The sequence below is a fragment of the Diuraphis noxia genome, unplaced genomic scaffold, assembly GCF_037042655.1.
Source record: "Diuraphis noxia isolate RWA-SAM2 unplaced genomic scaffold, SU_Dnox_SAM2 contig0003, whole genome shotgun sequence".
In the NCBI taxonomy this organism is placed as follows: Eukaryota; Metazoa; Arthropoda; class Insecta; order Hemiptera; family Aphididae; genus Diuraphis; species Diuraphis noxia.
Window position 1 is genome coordinate 22,577,922 of NW_028301713.1, and position 20,425 is coordinate 22,598,346.

Here is a 20,425-nt window from a genome sequence, read left to right on the forward strand (position 1 = left end):
TTAAACAGCTACGCCATGATAGTTACAACAATACTTAGATTACTAAAAACTGTCACGAATCTTTTCTAGTCGAGTACCTAAGTCGTACAAAACGACAGTAAAACATTTATGAGAACCAGACCAAAAAAGAAAATATTGACGGTTTAGGTGGTTAGAGGGGACAGTATGTGATGTGCCACTCACTGTAGGTCGTAGTAATAAATAATATTATTATTTCGTGTCTGTAGTCGACCGGTTCAAACGTTCAGCGTGACCATGTCCACCGAGGCGGCGTACGAGACGACGGGTCCAGTTGTCCACGTCCGTCGTCGTCAATCGTCACTCGCGCGCGTAGGTGAGCAGATCGCGAAAGTAACAAAATTGATTAACGTCGCGTTGATAAGTTAACGTGAAACTTACCAATCTGATAATTAATAAACTAATTATTAATATCGAATACCTATTGTAATAATAATTTTATTACCGCTTCGTCATCGGCGGTTGTCGTTACGCGTACGCGGCGGCGACGGCGATAATAATGATCGTTACGCGTTGTCGTTGTTGTCGTCGTCCACGATGACGACGACGACGTCATGTCGCTCCGATTTAATAATAATATTTTAAATATCTTGTCGTTGTTGTTGTAACAGCGAACCGAACCGGATTACGAAACAGAACAATGTGTCGACGGTAGTGCGACCGTTACCGTGAGCAAAACGATGTCGTCAGCGTTATCACGGGGACGAGACTGCGGTCACGGTAACGACGCACTCCGGCTTGGGACGCATGATTGTGCCCGACCCGAATGTGGTGGGGTTCGTGCGAGGACTATCGCCGCCGCCGCAGCCCGCGCTGCTGCCTCGTTGCCTCTGCATGGTAGCGGCGGCGCCTGCCTCGTGAGCGCTGGCGGCGGTGGTAGTATTACAGTGTTTATATGTATGTGTGTGTATTTTTTTCTCGTTTCGTTTTTGTTGTTTTCTACAACCCATCGACCGCGCCGACGCCGCTCGACGAAGACCGACAGCCGCCGAACGCCGCGACCCCGTCGTAGTCGTCGCGGTATACCGTTTTCACTCCAATCCACCCACCACCCCTTTCCAATGTGGCTCGTTGTCGCTCTTCTCGTCCTCGTCGCCCGTCCACCAGCCCGGGCACGGACGTAATAATAATAATAATATATTATTATTAATATATTATCCACCCCTCGTTGTATGATACCCTCTCACCCGTCACCATCGACGCTGGAGACCATGATGATAACAACGGTTTATTACTGTCACACACGATTTAAGATTTATACTTAAGCTGAATAGGTATTGGCGAAAAATGGTTGGTATCAGATAATACGTCCGACCATATAATATTATAAACACATATTATTTACGATTAGGCTGCCGATTATAAACCACAGCATATGGCCTCCGCTCTTAGAGTGCCTCGGAATTTACAATATTATTTTAAGACATAATATAGGAAAATTGTTTAATTTTGTATTCAGTGTATAAATAATGAACATATTGTTTAATAGAAAAATCTAAGCTGATAAAAAAAATATAGTGTTGTAATATTGTGCTTGTGAAAACGTTTAGAGTTGGGATGGTTGACAATCAGCTTGTATCATGCAGAATAGTTCTGTACAGTGGAGTCAACAAATTTAAACGTTCACATGGCGATCTAAATGTATAAACTGTAATAGTTAATTCACTTTATATAACTCGGATCATAAATCTGGGGGGGGGGGGGTATATAGAAATGCTACTGTTGAATAATAGATGCCACATAATATAATTCTATATTTTGTTTTATATCTCCAAATACATACTTAAATCAGACCCTATCTATTAATTCTATAGACCTAAAACAGCTGTAATAGGTATATTGTCGGAGTTGAGGGATGAGGTCACTGTGTGCCAAACATTTACTATGAAGCATCATATCCCCAAAATATGTAAAATTAAAAAACAAATTGTACGAATTTAACAATACAATCATGCAAGATTATATTTTTAAATTTTTAAATTTTAAAATAATATTTAAGCAATTCACTTTTGTCGAGCGAGGTTAAGATTGTTGTAATGTTGTTTATTCTTATTTAATTAATTATATAAATTAGTATATTGATTTAATATTATTTTAATATGTACCAATTATCGAAAGTCTTAAGTACATATTATATGAGGTAATGTTACCTTTGTAATATAATAATATATAATAATTATATAATATAATATATATAATAATTATATTTATTTGTATTTTGTATTTATTAACAGGCAATATATTATTGACAATGATAATCTAAAACAATATTCGGAAAAAGGCATTTGGTACCTATAAATATACAAACAAAACTACAAAAGAAACAACCAGAATAATAAATTAGTCTAAAGATTGCCAGAAAAAAAATAATAATCAACTACTAAAATAATATAATATAAAAATAATATGTTTTAATAAGAAGATTATTGAATAAAAAATGCAGTTTCATAGTTATTTATACTATGTATAATATCATAACAAATCTATCTAATATTATCATGTGTAACCGACAATCGTGTACTTAACCTAACGGGCCTACAACCAGGAATTGTATAGAATAACATAACCGAACTTAGTCCTTAATCTTCTCATTAAATGAGATAAAAAGAGAACAAAGGAATTCACTGCTTTGATTAAATATTGCATTAGATTTCCACATACCTACCTTCCTACCTTTATATTATTACATTAAAATCATTTTTTTATGCGGTTGCGTTTCGGATGAGAATAATAATATAATGTAATCACTTTAAGTTGAATTAAATTATCTTTATATCATTTTTTTGAATTACCTATCCCAGCTATGAGTGTGAAATTATTGAAACAAAATAATTTTAGAACAAATGCTGTAATTCAGAAATTATTAACAGTGCATGATATATTAAAGTATTTAAGTATTATACAGGTACCAACCTAAGTTTGTCAATCGATTTTTAGAAATTTCGTTTTTTGAACAGTTTCACTAATAAATTTAAATTTCAATAATAATATTGAAATGTAAAGTACAAGAATTCTTAAAAATTAGAAAATGTACCTATCAATTGTAAATGTTAAATATCACATTTCTTAAGCGTCGATTACATTGAGCGAGTTTACAAGCTGATAGTTGGCAAATTCACTATCTGCTAGTAAACTCGCCTAGTGTAATCATGTTCACTAGCCAACTAGCAGATTGTTAACTATCCGCGAGTAAAGTTGAAAGCTGGTCTACTTTATTCGCTACTCGCTGGCGTTTATGGTTTCAGTGTCGACAAAATGTCGACGGAAATTGTACGTGCGGGTGTCATTATTTTAGCTAATGCTATCAAAAAGGAGTTAAAAAAAAAAGAAAAGCGGAAAAGGCAAAGAAATATATGGGTGAAACAATGGATAGGCAGACGCGAGATGTATGGTGCATCGAGCAGTTTACTGAAAGAGTTGAAGGACGAAGACGCTTCAGCTTATCGCAATATTTTGAGATTAGACTGTACCCATTTTGAAGATTTACTGAAGATGGTAGATGGAATGCTCAAAAAAGAAGATACAGTTATGAGAATGGCAATCCCAGTAATCACAAAACTTGAAGTAACACTACGTTATCTAGCAACTGGCGATTCTTTTAAGTCTCTGCAATACCTTTTTCGAGTTCCCGAATCGACTATATCGATATTTTTGCCTGAAGTGCTATCGGCGATTTCTTTCGTCCTTCGACCATTCATTGAGGTATGTAAAAATTAATTTAAAAATGCCATTTTAAAATAATTTCTATATTTCTTGTAATGTAAGATAAATTGACACAAGACTGAAATAAAAAAAATAATATTTGTATAACTAATACATTAGTATTTAAAATTTGTCTCAAATATTATATTACAAGTATTTAAGTAATATTCGAATACCACAAATTTTTTTTAGTAGTATTCTATATACTTTTTCAAATTGATTTTAAATACTACTCAAATATTTTTTTTAAGAATTTTTTTAAACAGTTGTAGGTAGTTACAGGTATAGGTATGCAAAATATATTAAATTACATTCTAAAAAAAATACATAAACCACTATAAATAGGTTAAGCCCCCCTTTACCATTGAAAATAATATATAAAACATGATTTTCAATTAATTTGCGAACTAAAACAGTACGTTTTTTTAAAGAAATGTATTTAATAAAAATATAGTTACAATATTTATATGTAAATATTTAGTATTACAGCGAACTTGGTCCAAATGTTTGAAACATAACCTGTTTTAAAACATCATCGTCATTTGAGGAGGTAGACAATGAATAGTCAGAAGATGGTGAAAATGGGACTGGTGAAAATGGAACATGACTTGCTTCTCGGGAATTTAAATTAACTGTAGGCTCCAAAGATGTTAGCTTAGAACGAATGATAGAATTCTGAATTTCCTGTTGTAGTAAAATTGCTTGTCGCTGCGGCAACTGACGAAGCTCGGCCGCCACAAACTTTCCGAACTGGTCATATGGCTTCTCCTCTGCTGCAGACTGTGCAATTTTGTCCAATTGCTGAATCGCGACTGATATTTCAGAATTTGAGTTTTCGTCGGATACTACTCGTTTTTTGACCCTTTTCACTGATGCTGCTGGTGGTCTCATTTCTGTTGATTGCTTCTCTTTGTGGAGTTCTTTTGGGCAGCTGCTTTCGTTGTTAGACACATCATATTCCGAGCAGTTTTGACCGTCCTCATCTGGCTCTATTTCTTCACTGTTTTGCGATAGCTCCTAGAAATAGTACAAAAATGATAATGCACAAATAAAGTAGATTTATTAAATAAATTTCGCAACGATGAGTTAATAAATAACATAATATATTACACATATATATTTATTTTTATAATATTTATTATTTATTAATAATATGTTAACTGATTTAATTTATTAATCTTATTATTTGCAGGTACCTAAAGTAGTTGATGAATGGAAAGAAATCGAAAATAAATTTTCCCAACGTTGGAATTTCCCTAGATGTGTCGGGGCCATTGATGGGAAACACGTAATTATCAAAAGACCTCCTTGTTCCGGTTCAACCTACTTTAATTACAAAAAAACCTATAGCATCATATTATTTGCCATGGTTGATGCCGATTATTGCTTTACTTATATTGACGTAGGTGGCAATGGACGCGCAAGTGACAGCGCAATATTTAGAGATAGTACTTTAAATATTGCAATGGAAAGTAATACTCTTGGAATACCTGACCATGCTGTTATTATTGGAGATGATGCATTCCCTTTAAGAACAAATCTTTTGAAACCTTATAGTAAAACTGGGCTAAGTGATATGGAAAAGGTATTTAATTATCGTCTTTCACGTGCCAGAAGAGTTGTTGAGAATGCTTTTGGCATACTTGCATGGAGATTCAGAATATTTTCAAGACCAATAGATTTAAAACCCGAAACTACTGATAAAGTAATTTGGGCAGCTTGCAGTCTTCATAATTGGTTACGAAAGACTGCTCCAGGAAATTACTTACCTTCACAAGCAGTAGATAGAGAGGATTTAAATACTGGAAATATAACACCTGGACTATGGAGGGAAAATGCAAACATTTTGCAACCTATTAATAATTTAGGCAGCAATAATTACAAACGTGCTGCTGAGGATGTCAGACGAGCATATGCTACCCACTTCATAGAAGAAAATCCTCTGCCGTGGCAGTGGGAGAAAGTTGGAATAACAATTTAAATAATAAATATAAAATGATCTGTTAATTATTATTAATTTATAAATACCTAAATATTCATTAAAAATAAAAATTTTTACTCACCAAATTTGATTTGCTATTTCTTGTACTCAAAACCTCTGACAAATAATTTGCTTCGTTAAACCAAGCAAGCTTTGGTGAATAAACTTCTTCGGTACCACTTCCACTTTTCTTGCTTTTTTCAATTTTGTGTAGTTCTTGTCTGTACACATCTTTAATGGATTTGATTCTAGCCTTCAATTGCTTTACATCCATTTCTCCAATTAACTGATTTTCATTAAGTTCATTATAAAAACGTTGGAAAATTTCATTTTTTAATTTTGTGTTGCAATAGTCTTTATCTTTTATATTCCATAACAAATGGTACTGTTGGTACACATTAAGAAATTGTATAATATTACTTGTGTTCCACTTCATTTTAACAGTAGTTACAAGCAGAAATGTCGATTAAAAATCGTAATATTAGTTTAATTAAAACGTAGGTACCTAATATTCACAACGGCAAACCGCCTCGGGGTAGTACACGTGGTTTTTACTCGCTAGCTAGTTGGCTACTGAGCGAGTAGTACACGTTTTGCGTGTAATCATTACAATCGCACTAGCCGACTAGTCCGCTTCTTAAATAGCCAACTATCAGCTTGTAAACTCGCTCAATGTAATCGACGCTTTATTAAGTAATATACTAAACTAATTTAAAAAAAAAATACATTATCTGGTTAACTGAGGCTTAACTCTGTTCTGGTATTCAATATATTTCTTCATGTTTCATAACTATATATATGATATTAAATCATTAATATATAATGGGGACAAAAGAAAGGATAGTCGAATACAGATCATCAAGGTAACAACATGTTCCAACGAAAATTCGCACTGCTAATGTGAACTTGTCAGTTTTTAGCACAAAATTGATCCCTGGTGAAAATAATGTCCTACCAATTTTGAATGTTGTACATCATAGTCCAACAATTTACTAACAAATTTGTTGAATTGGTTAGATCGCTGTCTGCTAAATTTAAGCTGTCAAATTCACAAGGGTGGCCAAATGACGTTTCGAAATCATTTAAACTAATGATTATAAATTATACCATAATTATTTATTGTGATTAAGTTACATGAACGTGTAAAAGTTATTGGTAAAAAATATTTCACATTTTATATTTTTTATACCATGGCATGAAATCAAATGGAAAATTTTGATATTAGATGCTATTTCACATGCTGATATTTGTTTTTTTGATTTAAATTCGAAATGATATAAGTATATTGATATCATAATTTTATGGTTTTTAATTTGATTTTGAACATAATTGTTTTTTGTTTGATTTACATTATCAACTACCTATATGCATTTTTTAAATTTAAATTTTGATTTCTAACTAGGGCCCTGTCATCGTTCGCGTGGCTATGTCACATACTTATCTTATAAAATGAAATATTAAATAGATATATATCGCATACATTTGAACATTAAAAAACAATCAACTGTAATTAATACAATTTAAATTTAAATTTTAAATCAAATTGTATATTGTAAAAAAATATTTTTGATTTTGAATTATTTATTTGAATATAATTGTTTGATACCTTTCATTCAAGGTACCTATCATTATTTAAAAAAAAAATTGATTTTGATTCAATATTGAAAATCGATTTCAAGTCCTATTTTATACTTCATCTATATAGCATTAAATTACAACATTTTCTATAATGCACCATAATATAATATAATAAATATACTAATCATTATAAATACTTGTATTATGGCATTTTTCACTTACTATATAGTATATACATTATATACTACCTATACATAACGTGACCATAATTTTTTTCCTTCAAAGCGGGACAACTGTACATTTTAATAAGAAAACCATATAATTTTGCGTAAATTAACAATTTTTTTTATTGAATAAAAAACATTAATTGTTTATATGAAAAATGCGAATATTATATTAATCATAATAGTCTCCCAACAATTATGGATTTTAGTGTTTCACAGTTTATATAAAATATGTAGGTATACGTCATATACTGTTAACTGTATAGATACAGTCAGGGGCGTCATTTGGTGGGTGGCAGGGTGTGCGGTTGTTCCTGCCTGCTGGAAGAGGGCAAAGCTGGTGCTGCTGCACAAGGGTCCAGGGAAACCCATAGATTCTTCCTCCAGCTGCCGGCCAATATGTCTCTTGGATACCCCAGGAAAGCTGCTAGAGAGACTGCTTGTTCAAAGACTAGAGAGTCACTTCGACGCCCAAGCGACAAGGAGAGCCCCGAATCAGTTTGGCTTCAGGAAAGGCATCTCTACAGAAACAGCTGTCACAACCGTCCTCGAGATCGCAAGCGTAGCTGCGACGCAAGGGCGTACCAAAGACCTATGTGTGCTCGTAACACTATATGTGAGCAATGCCTTTAACATGCTTTGATGGCCCGTTATAGAAGCTGCCCTCAGAAAGAAATCTACACCCGAGTACCTTGTCTCGATGCTGCGGTCCTGGCTGTCAGAGCGCGCATTATTGGTGGATGATGAGGGATCTTCCAGACCAGTGACTTGTGGGGTTCCCCAGGGCTCTATCCTCGGACCAATCCTCTGGGATTCTGCCTATGACGACCTTTTGACGATGCTAGTGCCGGTTGGTGTTCATCTGGTTGGGTTTGCTGATGATCTGGCTGTTGTTGGTGTGGCAAGAACGGGATCTTTACTAGAAGGCTTAATCAACCCTGTTCTGGAGCAGGTTGATGGATGGATGTCAAGTAGAGGCCTTCAGCTCGCCCATCAAAAGAGCGAGGCCGTAATGCTGACTAGGAGATGGGCATATACTCCCCCGAACCTGACGATAGGTGGACACCCAATAGTGATAAATAAGCAGCTGCGGTACCTCGGGGTTATTCTGGACCAAAGGCTGACGTTTGCAAAACATGTGGACACGGTTGCCAAGAAAGCCTCACGCTCAGCACTCGCTTTGGTTAGGCTTATGCCCAACATAAGCGGTCCAAGCCAATGGAAGAGGAGGCTTCTCTGTTCGGTGGTAGAAAGCCAGCTGTTGTACGCCGCTCCTGTGTGGATTAACCCTGTATCAGCCTCCGCTAGGACCAGGGCTAATCTCATTCGACCGCAGAGGTCTGCTGCTCTAAGGGTTATCCGGGCTTACCGGACGGGTTCAGACGAGGCTTCGCTGTTGTTAGCCGCCATGCCTCCAGCTGATCTCTTAGTGAAAGAGAGACTAAAAATTAGGGTCCGGACGCACGCTCTAGCACTTCCTGGGGATCCACCCCCCCCCCCTTTCCAAGGACGCTATCAAGAGGGAAGAAAGGAGGATAACGGTCGCTCAGTGGCAAGTTAGATGGTCTTCCACGACTTAGGCATCGTGGACACGGCTAGCGATCCCGGACATCGGTAGGTGGCTGGGGAGAACGGTCCCGGAGGTGCCTTTGTCGTATCACATGACCCAGGCACTGACGGGCCATGGTTGCTTCCAGTATTGCCTACACCGGATGGGTAGGGCTGACAGCGCGTGCTGTCATCATTGCAACAGTGACGCAGACACCGTTAACCACACCCTTTTTGAGTGCCAGTATTGGAGCGGTCTAAGGGAGGAGCTTGGCGGGCGCCTAGGCCACCACCCAGCTGTTGAGGACATGCCGGCCATTCTCTGCGGCCCTGCTTTCGAGGACTTGCTGTTGGATCACTCAGTTAAGGCCGATGTTCTTTACAACGCGGAGGAGACGTTCAGGATCTTTTACAAGATGGTTGAACAGATCCTGACTCTCAAAGAAGAGGAAGAGAGGGCCAGACAGGCAGAAGAAGCCTAGCGGACAAGCTATGAAGTGACGGAAGGAGGACCGCGGACAGAGGGGCAATCTGGAACGGGATGGCAAGGGTGGCGGACTCCAGTCGGCCCGAGAATTCGGCTCAGCGGCTCATCAAAGGAGGATAGTATTTGTTAATATTGTATGCATGTTTTTAATTATTCATTATCATTTTTAGTGTATAATAAACGATGGCGGCGCTGTTGACGTAATGCGCAAGCAGTTCCGGCAGCGTCGTCGATAATAAGAAAAAAAAAAGGGTGTGCGGTTGCACCCCTTACTTTTAAAATGTTAAAATTGGCCTGCTCCTTGCTGAAGCCTAAAATAATGCACGAGCCACGAATGCACAATTATTTTTATGATTAAAATCAAATTGTAGTAACCGGTCTATAATGTATGGAAATAATTGAATGCAGGATAATATACATACACTTATGCATATCTATTTTTATATGGCCTGGTGAAATTTCAAAATGGCCTTCTTAAAACTTCGCACACCCGAAAAAAAATCTGAAATGACGCCCCTAGATACAGTATAAATGTATGATTGTGATAATTGTGATATTATGTGATCAATAATTAATACCTACCACATGTCGAATTTTCTTAAGACGGGACATTTTTAGGATCTTTGGGGACGGCGGGACACTTATCTCGAAAGCGGGACGTATTGTCACGTTACCTATATACTATAAATGCATTTATCTGATGTCCATTAATTGTAAACTTGTGCGTTTTCTCAGTGCATATATTATATTAGTAAGTAATGTTTATGTATATATGTAGTTCCATCATTTCCATGTGTTAAGGAATATAACGCTTGGAGGTATATTTGGAAATTCCACCCCTTATAATATAATGGTAGGTACCTGCAGCAGCTACCCACCCATCAAAACAAAATTAATTTTTTTTCTTCGGATCTATTTTCCGAAACGGAAACAATTAATTTTATTCGGCATTCATTCATATGGAAAATAAAAAAAGGAACTCTGGAATAAAATATTAAAATAGAAACCTTTGACGTAAATGACTGTACGTTTTTTCTCTGTTTTTTTCGGTCGATCGCGCTGTTCCTCGCGGCTACTCTCGTAGCATTGTCTCACCGGTAACATTTATATCTTATTGTATGTACAAAAGTGTCTTAAGATAGTTACTTTATTATTATATGAATAATATATTTTAAACTGTAAATATTAAATTGAGTTATCGACAAGTGTAAACGGATAAACATGAAAAATAATTAATATAAATTAATTCATTAGATCATAATACTTTCGATGGCAGTTATATAATAATATATTATACTAGCTATTAGCTTAGGTATAATTAAAAACCGCGATGCACATATTTTAAAATCTCATCATCTTTACCGGCAAAAAAAATGTTGCCAGGCAGCGATACTACATTGCATAAAGAAACGTCAGACGTGGCCTGGTTTTTATTTTGAAGAATCTTTGTTGTGCCTGAACCCAGACCGAAACGGCTTTCCCAACTTTTTATACAATATCATACGCACTAGCTGAATGTTGTTGGTCAGAAAAAAAAAATTAATGTCTGTTGCACTCATAATGTGAATAATTTAAGTATATAAATAATTAAAAACGTTCTCATTTTATAGCTTAATAAACCTATGGCAATAAATATATCAGTGTTGTAATGATCATTGTATTAAAATGGTTGAGAAATAATAATTTTAGTTGATATTCTATTATTAAAAAAAATCGATCAGTTGGTATCTATTTGGATTCTGAGTTCGACGATTTTGGGGAATTGTTTATGAGTTTTTTATCCAGGAATAAATTGTTATCATGTTTGCGTGACTTATTATAATTACTTTTTGATCGCAAGACTATTATTGTAGGACAGGCGTGTTTGGAATAGAAGTGTTTCGTGTGGAAATTGTCGTTCTTGTTAATTTATAAAGATTAATTTTTTTTCAATTTCATGTAATATTTTCAATAATGATTGCAATTATTTATTTGGTTTGTTTATAGACAAAATATAAGAAAATAAATATATCGCCAAAAGTTGTATTTTATGGAAATTGTTTTCTAATATTAACCCTAAAATGTATTATTTCACAATTCGTTCCAATGTAATAGTATAATAGCTATAATTTATAAAAAATTATATATTTATACATTTTATAATATATAGGATTTCTCAGTTGGCAGTTTCCTAGAACGAGAATCAATTATTGTTTATTATAATAACGATGAATTTCATTTAAATATTCAATTTGTCCTATCGAATATACAATGCTTTGATTAATAATTCCTATATGGAAAATGTATTGAATTAAAAATTTCTTTTATTCGATCAAAAATCAATTATAAAAATAATAATAAATCTTACACTAAAAAAAAAAAAAAAAAAAAAAATGTTTAGTCGTCTAAGTATAATAATGCACATATTATTATCAATAAATCTAAAAATTAACTTTCAATAACTATCTCATTGTATAATATAATCGATTATTATAATAATATTTATATTTTACAAAATATATTTTAACATTCACTAGTGTTTGGTAAACTGTTTGTGTATGTTTATCTCGATACCTTGTGTGTCTATAATAATCAGTCTCTGATTTGATATTGTTTTTGTTTTCGTTTATATATTTATGCATTGTAGAGCCATAAAAAGGTTTAAATGTTTATTTACTGTTTAGAATACATAAAATACGCTTTTTACCAAACACTTAAAAAAAAATTAAAGAAGTCCATTTTTCTTTTATTTGTTATGATAAAAAAAAAGGGTATTATGGTTATTCTCAGTAGAAGACCGACATTTTTTGAGGTACATGAGGTACCCTTGTGAAGCCACTCCACTCAGATCGCTTTAAATATATAATCAAACATTGACTGTTAGAATAATCACCCCATAGTTAACTATATACTGTATCTATCTATAAGAAAACGTGAAGTAATTATTATACAGATTAAAAAATATAAAGTATAAAATAAACACAAATAATTAAAAACGTTATAACGACAAATTATAAATTATATATTTAATGGGTACGGAATTTAATGATAAAATATACCTATTATTTGAAAATTATTTGGATAATTAGTTTGAAAACAAATTATTTTGAGATGAAAACAAAATTGCATTTTAATAAAGAAGAAATCTTGCGGAGAAAACGAATTAACAGAAAACCTAAATATAGTAATTCGAGATATTGTATAATATCGTCTATTTTAAATTTGGCCTCAAGCTTCAATTAAAATATAAAAAATAACAATTATTTTAGAATAAATAACAAAATATAAAAATATAAATTTTGTTTCGTTTGGTTACATTTAGATACCTATAATACCTACCTAAAGTTTCTAAAAAAAAATGATACAATTAAAATAATGGACCATCTTGTATTTATTTTACTTTTTATATATATTGTGGTTTTGCCATTCGGGATAAAACTTACTTTTAGATATGTTTGTTAACAGTTCAAAAGTTAAATAAATTGATTCTATAGTTTAACTTAAAACAGCATTATTGGTAATCGGTGGTATGCATTTGAGTACCTATAGTTTAAACTTAATATTTTATTAAATTGCTTGCGTATCTTTTCATTATTGTTATATTTTAAAAGTGAGTTTAAAATATAAATTAAACGTAAACATATTAGTCGTATATATGGATCAAATTTAAGAGCCCTTTTAAAAAATTCATTCATGACCTAAAAATGAGCTGAAAATCAATATGAGATTTAGGTTCAAAATGGCTTAAAAAATAAAAATTCCCTTAAACCGATTCATTTTGATGCCTCTAATTATGCAAAAAAATACACAAAAGATATTTCTTTGTTAGCATAAAGTATGCACGTACCTATTTAAAATACATTTGAATTTTGAAGAGAATCGTATCAAGCATTTCAGAAAAAAATTGGTAAATGCATCGAAATCTTAGCACTAGCCATGTATAATAATATGAATCACATAACATTGGTTATAGTACTTATACTTGTAATTATTATAAGAAAGTAATCGTCTCGTAGATAAAAATAATAAAAATATTTTATAATGCGCCAAATATTGTATTCATATTGAAACATTAAATCACTGTTATATAAACCTACAATGTATAGTTATCGTTAATTATCGTTTAATAATTTAGTTCAATCGTTGAAGTTTCATAGTAAAACTTTAGAGGACGTCACACAAATATGCTCGCAACAATGAAGACTGTAAACTAGTGTAAAGTGTAAAGTTCTGAGTTTGATTTTTTTGATTTAATCTTTTTAATCGAAATAATCCTATGAAATTATAGAAATATTTATTTTATTTTTACTTTTAAACGTATTTATTTATTGATGATTATAAATGATTACCTATTACACACAGAATACACGAATGACGAATGAACTAAGATTTACAAATATCTATATTAATGGTTATACACTTTTAATAAATTAAGTATAAATATTAATACATTATCGGTTAATTCATCACTTGAAACTTATCAATTAGCTCCTTATTGTATATTATTTATTAATTATTATAAAATATATTATAGTATTCAATTCTACATACAAACTTTTAAAAAGTTTCTCTAGCTGTAAATTTACGACTTCCTACCTAACCTATTATAACTATCCCCCTCCCCACACATAAATTAATTATGTGAAAAATATTAATTTCATTTGATTGTAAAATCATAATGAAGACGTACCTATTATGATAATTATTTATAGGTGTACGAATGTCAATTAGTCAAGTATAGGTATGCTCAATAATAGGTGTCAGCTGCAGTGTTACGACACCCTGTTGCAGTTACCATATGTAGGAAGTAGGTGCCAATGATAAATAGTATCGTGCTCGAATTCATAAAAGAACGATACAAATAAATGTTCGACAATTATTCTTTCTACGTTGTTTTTCTCTTATTTTTTCTCTTTCTTGTGCACACGCACGACACGCGTATATACACACGACTTGCGATTCCACTTTTAGATTAACTCTTCTCAGCTTGACAACGTACCGAAATTGCCCTGGCCTGAACCATTAGTCTTCGTCCGTTGGACAAATCCAGTCACCGTCCAATTAAAAACTGATGGCGGGACAAGCGGGCATAGGATTTTGTGTGTGTGTCCATCCAGCGAACAAACTGCGAGTACTCAATTAAATGCACTGTCATGGGAAAAATAAGGAGCAAGGGATGTGATATCGCCAAGGGGCTGCGACGACGGCTGTGGCAGTAGTGGGGTGTTGCGGTGGTAGGTGACAAACGAGATCGAGCAATGTGACATGTAAACTAATAACGATCCCTATTGTCAAAAATTCCGATAGATCAATAGGTTATCGTATGTCTAAAATAATATACTTTATATTATATAGGTTGATTGTATATTAATGTTTTATATAAATTATAGGGTTATAAAAATATGTTTGAATGTTATATTATATGGAAAGCATTGAACTACGTTTTGAAAGAAATACAAAATGTACAATGAATATAATATACATTTAGAATATAGATGCATAATGATAAAAAATGATTAGTGATTACCAACAATTCTAGCCCATTCAATATGGTAGTTATTTAAAAAATGATTTTTGGAAATTTTAATTACACTTAAAGACTAATATATTTTTAAATTATTGAGATTTTTTTTATCACAGGAGTATCCTCTGTAAATATAAACCTATTTTTTTTTTTTAAACAATAAAACCATTTTTCAAATATAAACTTGTTCAATAAATAATTTATCTGAACAATTTGACACATCAGAATTAAAATTCGTATGAGTAATTTTTGAGCTCTGGAGTATGATTGCGTGATTTTTACCTTTTTGGATATACAATTGCGCAAAGGGTCGATATAATAAATGACATGAGTTTTTTTTTTACTAATAATAGGGGTATGACACTAAAATTCCTAATGCTATTTGAAAAAAGTGGGGAAATGGCCTTGAACTCCTGGGCACTGCCATTTTGTTATTTTTGAAAATCAGCTGATGGCTCATATCATATATTTAAATAATTGATAGTTGATACTTGATTACTTCCGCAAGTAATGAAGGTTAGGTTATAACGTTATAAGTTAAAATTAAAATATATAATTTTTCTGAATTAAAATTTATAATTATGTACATATCTAAATTGTGTTCCTTAAAATTATATCGTCGGTTACTTAAGATACATTTATATAAAGAAAATGATCTTTCAACATCCACACTGGTTATTGGCGCATATTTACTTATATTAAACCTTTATATTTAAATAATCTAACCAATAATGAAAATCTACAATAATTTTATTATTTTTAAATTATAAAATTAGTTAAGAAATATTGATTGGTACATTTAATACCTAACGTAAAATATAAAAATTGCAAAAAATTGCAAAAATTGCAACAAAAAATGAAATAGAAAGACTGCAATTAATACAAATCGTATACATATTTGATCAGATTTGATTTATCTTAAATGCAAAAAAAAGTTGTAATATCAATTAAATCCAGTCTTTAGTTGTAACTTATAACAGAGGTTCCCAAACTTTTCATACTCGTGGCACCCTTTTAGAACTGAACTTTTCTCATGGTGCCCTTAATAAAATGTACGACCTTTTTTTCATCGTAAAATACCGTTGTTTATTTTTAGACCAGATAACATAGGCGTCAGCGAGGCACAGCCGCGGTTCCTCTGACAACACAACCGCGGCGCAGAATTTGGGAACCTCTGACTTATAGGATTAAAACATAAACAATTAAATTTACGTATTATAATACAGATATACCAAATACAGTGTTTAAACTTTAAAATATACAGATCTTATATTTTTTATGTTATATATTGACATATTGTTATCAAGTATAAAACAGAAGCAAAGCGATTAACTAAATATGACTAAATTTGTTATTATGATTATTGGACTAATAAAAGTTTTGCACCTACTGAAATTTAATGGAATTACGCCAATTCAACTACAACCAAATACTTGACTTTATTTTCTGGCATTTTAATTTTTACTTAATATTCGTGTTCCTTACAGATAAATTTTATTTTGGACAATATACAGCAAGGTTCAATATATACGTCTCCAAAATATAACCAGAAGATAGTTATCCGTTTGGATATTTACCGTGGACCTATAAAATTTTGAAACGTTGCTTAGAAGGGGTGGCACCCTTTTTGAATTATTTAATTGTGTGTTTAATGAATCATAGTAATGTACTGCAATGTCATATTATAATGTATATGGAGGATATTGTGATTAGAACATTTTTGTTATTATCACTTATGTATAACATTAATTATCTGCAAAAAGAGCAAGATTGTGATAAATACTAGTTCCAATATTATATCTATTTCTAATTTTTGTAAAACAATTTTCCTAAGACAACAATCTTTAGTTCAATAATTTTAATACAATAAATAAGATCTAAGAAATTACTGTTTCGAATATTGAGTTAAGTATACCAAAATTCTCAAAAAATAACCCAATAAATAGTTAACAGAAAAAAGGATGGCTTTATTTAAAAAAAAGACATTTATATCACTAAAAGAATCCTTAAGTAGGTAGGTAAAAAGTTGTTTAAACAAAACTAGTCAATTAAATCTAGAAAATTATTAACTTTACATATCAATTAGTTTGATAGGCCAACATTTTTGTTATTCATCTATGTACATAGTTATGGCACCCAAAGCATATAAGATATACATGTATACATATATATATATATATATATATATATATATATATATATATATATGATATAAATTAAAAACTAAATAAGACATTTTTTTAACAGTTATTGTTTCTCTTTAAATATATTGATTTATTGATTTGAATTAAATTGTATTATACATTTGATCAATCAAATTAAAGTACCCGAGCAGGTACAATTTACGCAAATGAAATACTAAGTTGTATTATAGAATAATATTACTAATATGACGTAGGTATAAATATATAAAATATGACAATAAACTAAAATCACCCCTTTATTGATTTTAGTGATATCTATAGATATTTGCACAAACCAAATATACAATTCATTTTCGATCTAATGTAAAGAAACTTTGTTTGATACATTATAAATATTAATTTATTGAATATAATTATTAGTGATAAATTCATCGTTGATAGGAAATAATGAAAGGAATTTCATTTATTATATCATTAGTTCATTACAATACAGTTATGGACAAAAGAGAATAAATAATTTATCCCTTAAAGGTTTAAACTAATGAAACTAATTTAAACAATTACATTTATACAACAAGAAAACTGAAATAAATATATACCAAAATATCAACCTTCCATGCTTATTGATGACAGATAGTTTGGATGCGTACGAGTTGATTCCCGGGTCATCAAGAAGTATGTACGAGTTGGCTCCTGGGTCATTAAATATTTTTTTCAATGTTGAGTAAAATATTTAGCTTATTAGCATAACCCATGATATTCATATTTTGAAAATCATTCAAATCTTATTTATTAATTATGTTTTTGTATTATATTATATTTATTATTTAAATTATTAAAAACATTTAGTGTGATGTAAAATCGTGCGTGATCTCGTTGGATATAAGAGTGAGTTGTGTGTCACGTTCGAACTCTTTACGGTCGTAAACTCTTTACTCGTGCAATATATTGATAATTAATATACAACTGCAATAGGGTATCAACTCATACGTACCTACCTCTTAATGACCCGGGAATCAACTCGGACATACTTAATAATGACCCGAGAATCAACTAATACATAAAATAGGTCTCGTGAATCAACTCACCTATCACGGGTAATTTGTAATTTTGTTCAATAACAATTAGATACTTATGATTTATTAAATCGTAATTATTTATTCGAGAATTAAAATGTTTTTGGAAAGATAGATAAACTATTTATGGGCTTAACAAACATGTGATTATTGTTAACTTATTATAATATAAAATAATTGAGTTAATATTTTAAATTGGTAAAAAAACTACCCGTTATTAAAATTTATTTCTATAAATTGAAGAATTAATGTCTAATGCTAAATTCATCCACGTACCTAACGGATTATTAAAAATAATGACCATATAGAAAATCAATCAATAAGGTAATTAATGACTGCTGAGAATGTTACTGTATTAATCAAACTAATTTTTTTATAGTTAATATAATATAAATGTTTCAAACTTAATTAAAACATAGATTTTGATCTAAAATAATTCATAATTTAAATGCAACTACTGTGGTTTAGCGTGCCGCGGTTGCTGCAATCGGTCACGTAATGTGATTGAGAGTACGCGCCGCCTGCTGCCACTAGTTCGCGGATGGGTGACCACACAGGTTCTTAGTGGAAAAAACCTTTCCACACATACACGATACACGTGTTTTAAAACTACCATACCAACCACACTAACCTCTACAATAGCTAATGGTCATAGTTGCTGGATTCAAGATCAATAAAAAAAACATGTATGTATATATATTACTACTGAGTACTGTATGTTTATGAATTATGACATAATTTCAATGTGAAAGAAACTAAACATATTTAGGAACTCTGTATAATATCAGAAACGAGCTTAACTCAAATGAAATTCTTATGTTTGTATAATTTAATCGATGTTATTGAATTATGTTGAAATAAAAAAATAATATAAAAAAAAAACATAAATACACGAAAAAGAAGAAATTAGATACCTACTTACTTTTCTAAGTGGTGGTTTGATCAAATCAAATATTAAATAACTATATACCCGTTTTAATTTAATTGATAATAATAAAGAAGGTCCTTTTGGCACGATAGATCTCATTTTACGATAAGGATAAATATTTGGACGAGAGCCACGTACTCCCAATGGTCTTTTTCATATACACGATTCAACCTTCTCTGATCAAAGAATTGAATGAGGAGAGCAAATAACATTTAATTTTAAATTACTGAGTGTCTGTGATTCTATGGGTAAATTTTAAATTTATGCTCAACTTTTTGACCTTCAGGTACATAGATTTATATTTTATTGATGACATAAACCAATATTTTGAACAAAAACCTATCCTAAATTAGTTATGTGATTGGCTTTATTGTCGAAACAGAATGTTTGATGAGTAGGCAATAAATAAACAACTTATAATTATTATAAACTTTTGATATATAAAGACCCTTGTTGAAAATGTTAATTTTTAAAATTATTAACATGAATAGTGGGTTCGTATAATGTGTTACGGTCTTGATAATTGTTAACTTAATTAATAAGATTAAAAAAAAAAATATGAAAATATTTGTTGGTATATGCATTATTTTGTATAGTCGAATTGCACTTAGACTGAAAAAAGGTAATGTTTGAACTGCACTCGGGTAAAAATCAGATAGTGGTCGAACTCACTCGTTCAAAAAAAGAGTTACAATGAAAAAAACGTGGAAACGTGTTACGAGTAGAACATGTATAGTGAAAACCCGTTAAAAAGTTTAATAAATCAGTTTCATCATTACGCCCAAACATATTTGTATTAATTGATAATAATAATATATATAAAATAATATTTATAGTGTAGGTATATACAATATACATATAATTACATATAATTAACATAATGTGATGTATATAACAATCATTTTTAACTAAGTCAATGATTAATATCATTATCAGTCCTAAGCCTGTAAGTGGATATGAAAGTGAGTGTTTACTAAATATTTAACCCCTTAAAATTTTTATTGAAATACTTTTTTTCGGTGATATTGAATTGAGCCATGCTACTTTTATGTGTTTGAACTGAGTCTAGATTATTACCTTAATATCTTTGTATTGTGTCCATATAATTAAAATGTCATAACTACCTGATGTTCCTACTTACTAGACAGGAAATCAGTAAAGCTGTTAAAAGCTGTGGATGATATTTCTACACGGCCAGCAAAAATTTTGCATTATGAGTTTAAAAAATGTGAGATT

General features: G+C 31.5%; 2 protein-coding genes across 3 annotated transcripts in view; both read right to left on the bottom strand.

The window, feature by feature from the left end:
• Positions 1 to 795, bottom strand: part of Tmtc3 (Transmembrane O-mannosyltransferase targeting cadherins 3) — a 61,004-nt gene extending 60,209 nt beyond the window's left edge. For both annotated transcript variants that reach the window (XM_015513508.2, XM_015513509.2), the window contains exon 1: positions 184 to 795. The gene's annotated coding sequence lies outside the window, so the exon portion shown is untranslated. The remainder of the gene's footprint in view (positions 1 to 183) is intronic.
• Positions 796 to 3,564: 2,769 nt separating this feature from the next.
• LOC149057055 (uncharacterized) lies at positions 3,565 to 6,379 on the bottom strand. Its single transcript, XM_089223807.1, has 2 exons — positions 5,784 to 6,379; positions 3,565 to 4,737 (listed from the first exon to the last, which is right to left on the bottom strand). The coding sequence occupies exons 1-2, from the start codon at positions 6,135 to 6,137 to the stop codon at positions 4,204 to 4,206; spliced, it is 888 nt and encodes a 295-aa protein (XP_089079933.1). The 5' UTR covers positions 6,138 to 6,379; the 3' UTR covers positions 3,565 to 4,203.
• Between the last annotated feature and the right edge of the window lie 14,046 nt (positions 6,380 to 20,425).

Excerpts from the sequence above, each read along its gene's own strand:
- LOC149057055 (XM_089223807.1), bottom strand. The coding sequence starts at position 6,137 with ATGAAGTGGAACACAAGTAATATTATACAATTTCTTAATGTGTACCAA. Across the intron at positions 4,738-5,783 it reads GAAATAGCAAATCAAATTTG|GAGCTATCGCAAAACAGTGA; the intron begins GTGAGTAAAAAT and ends TACTATTTCTAG.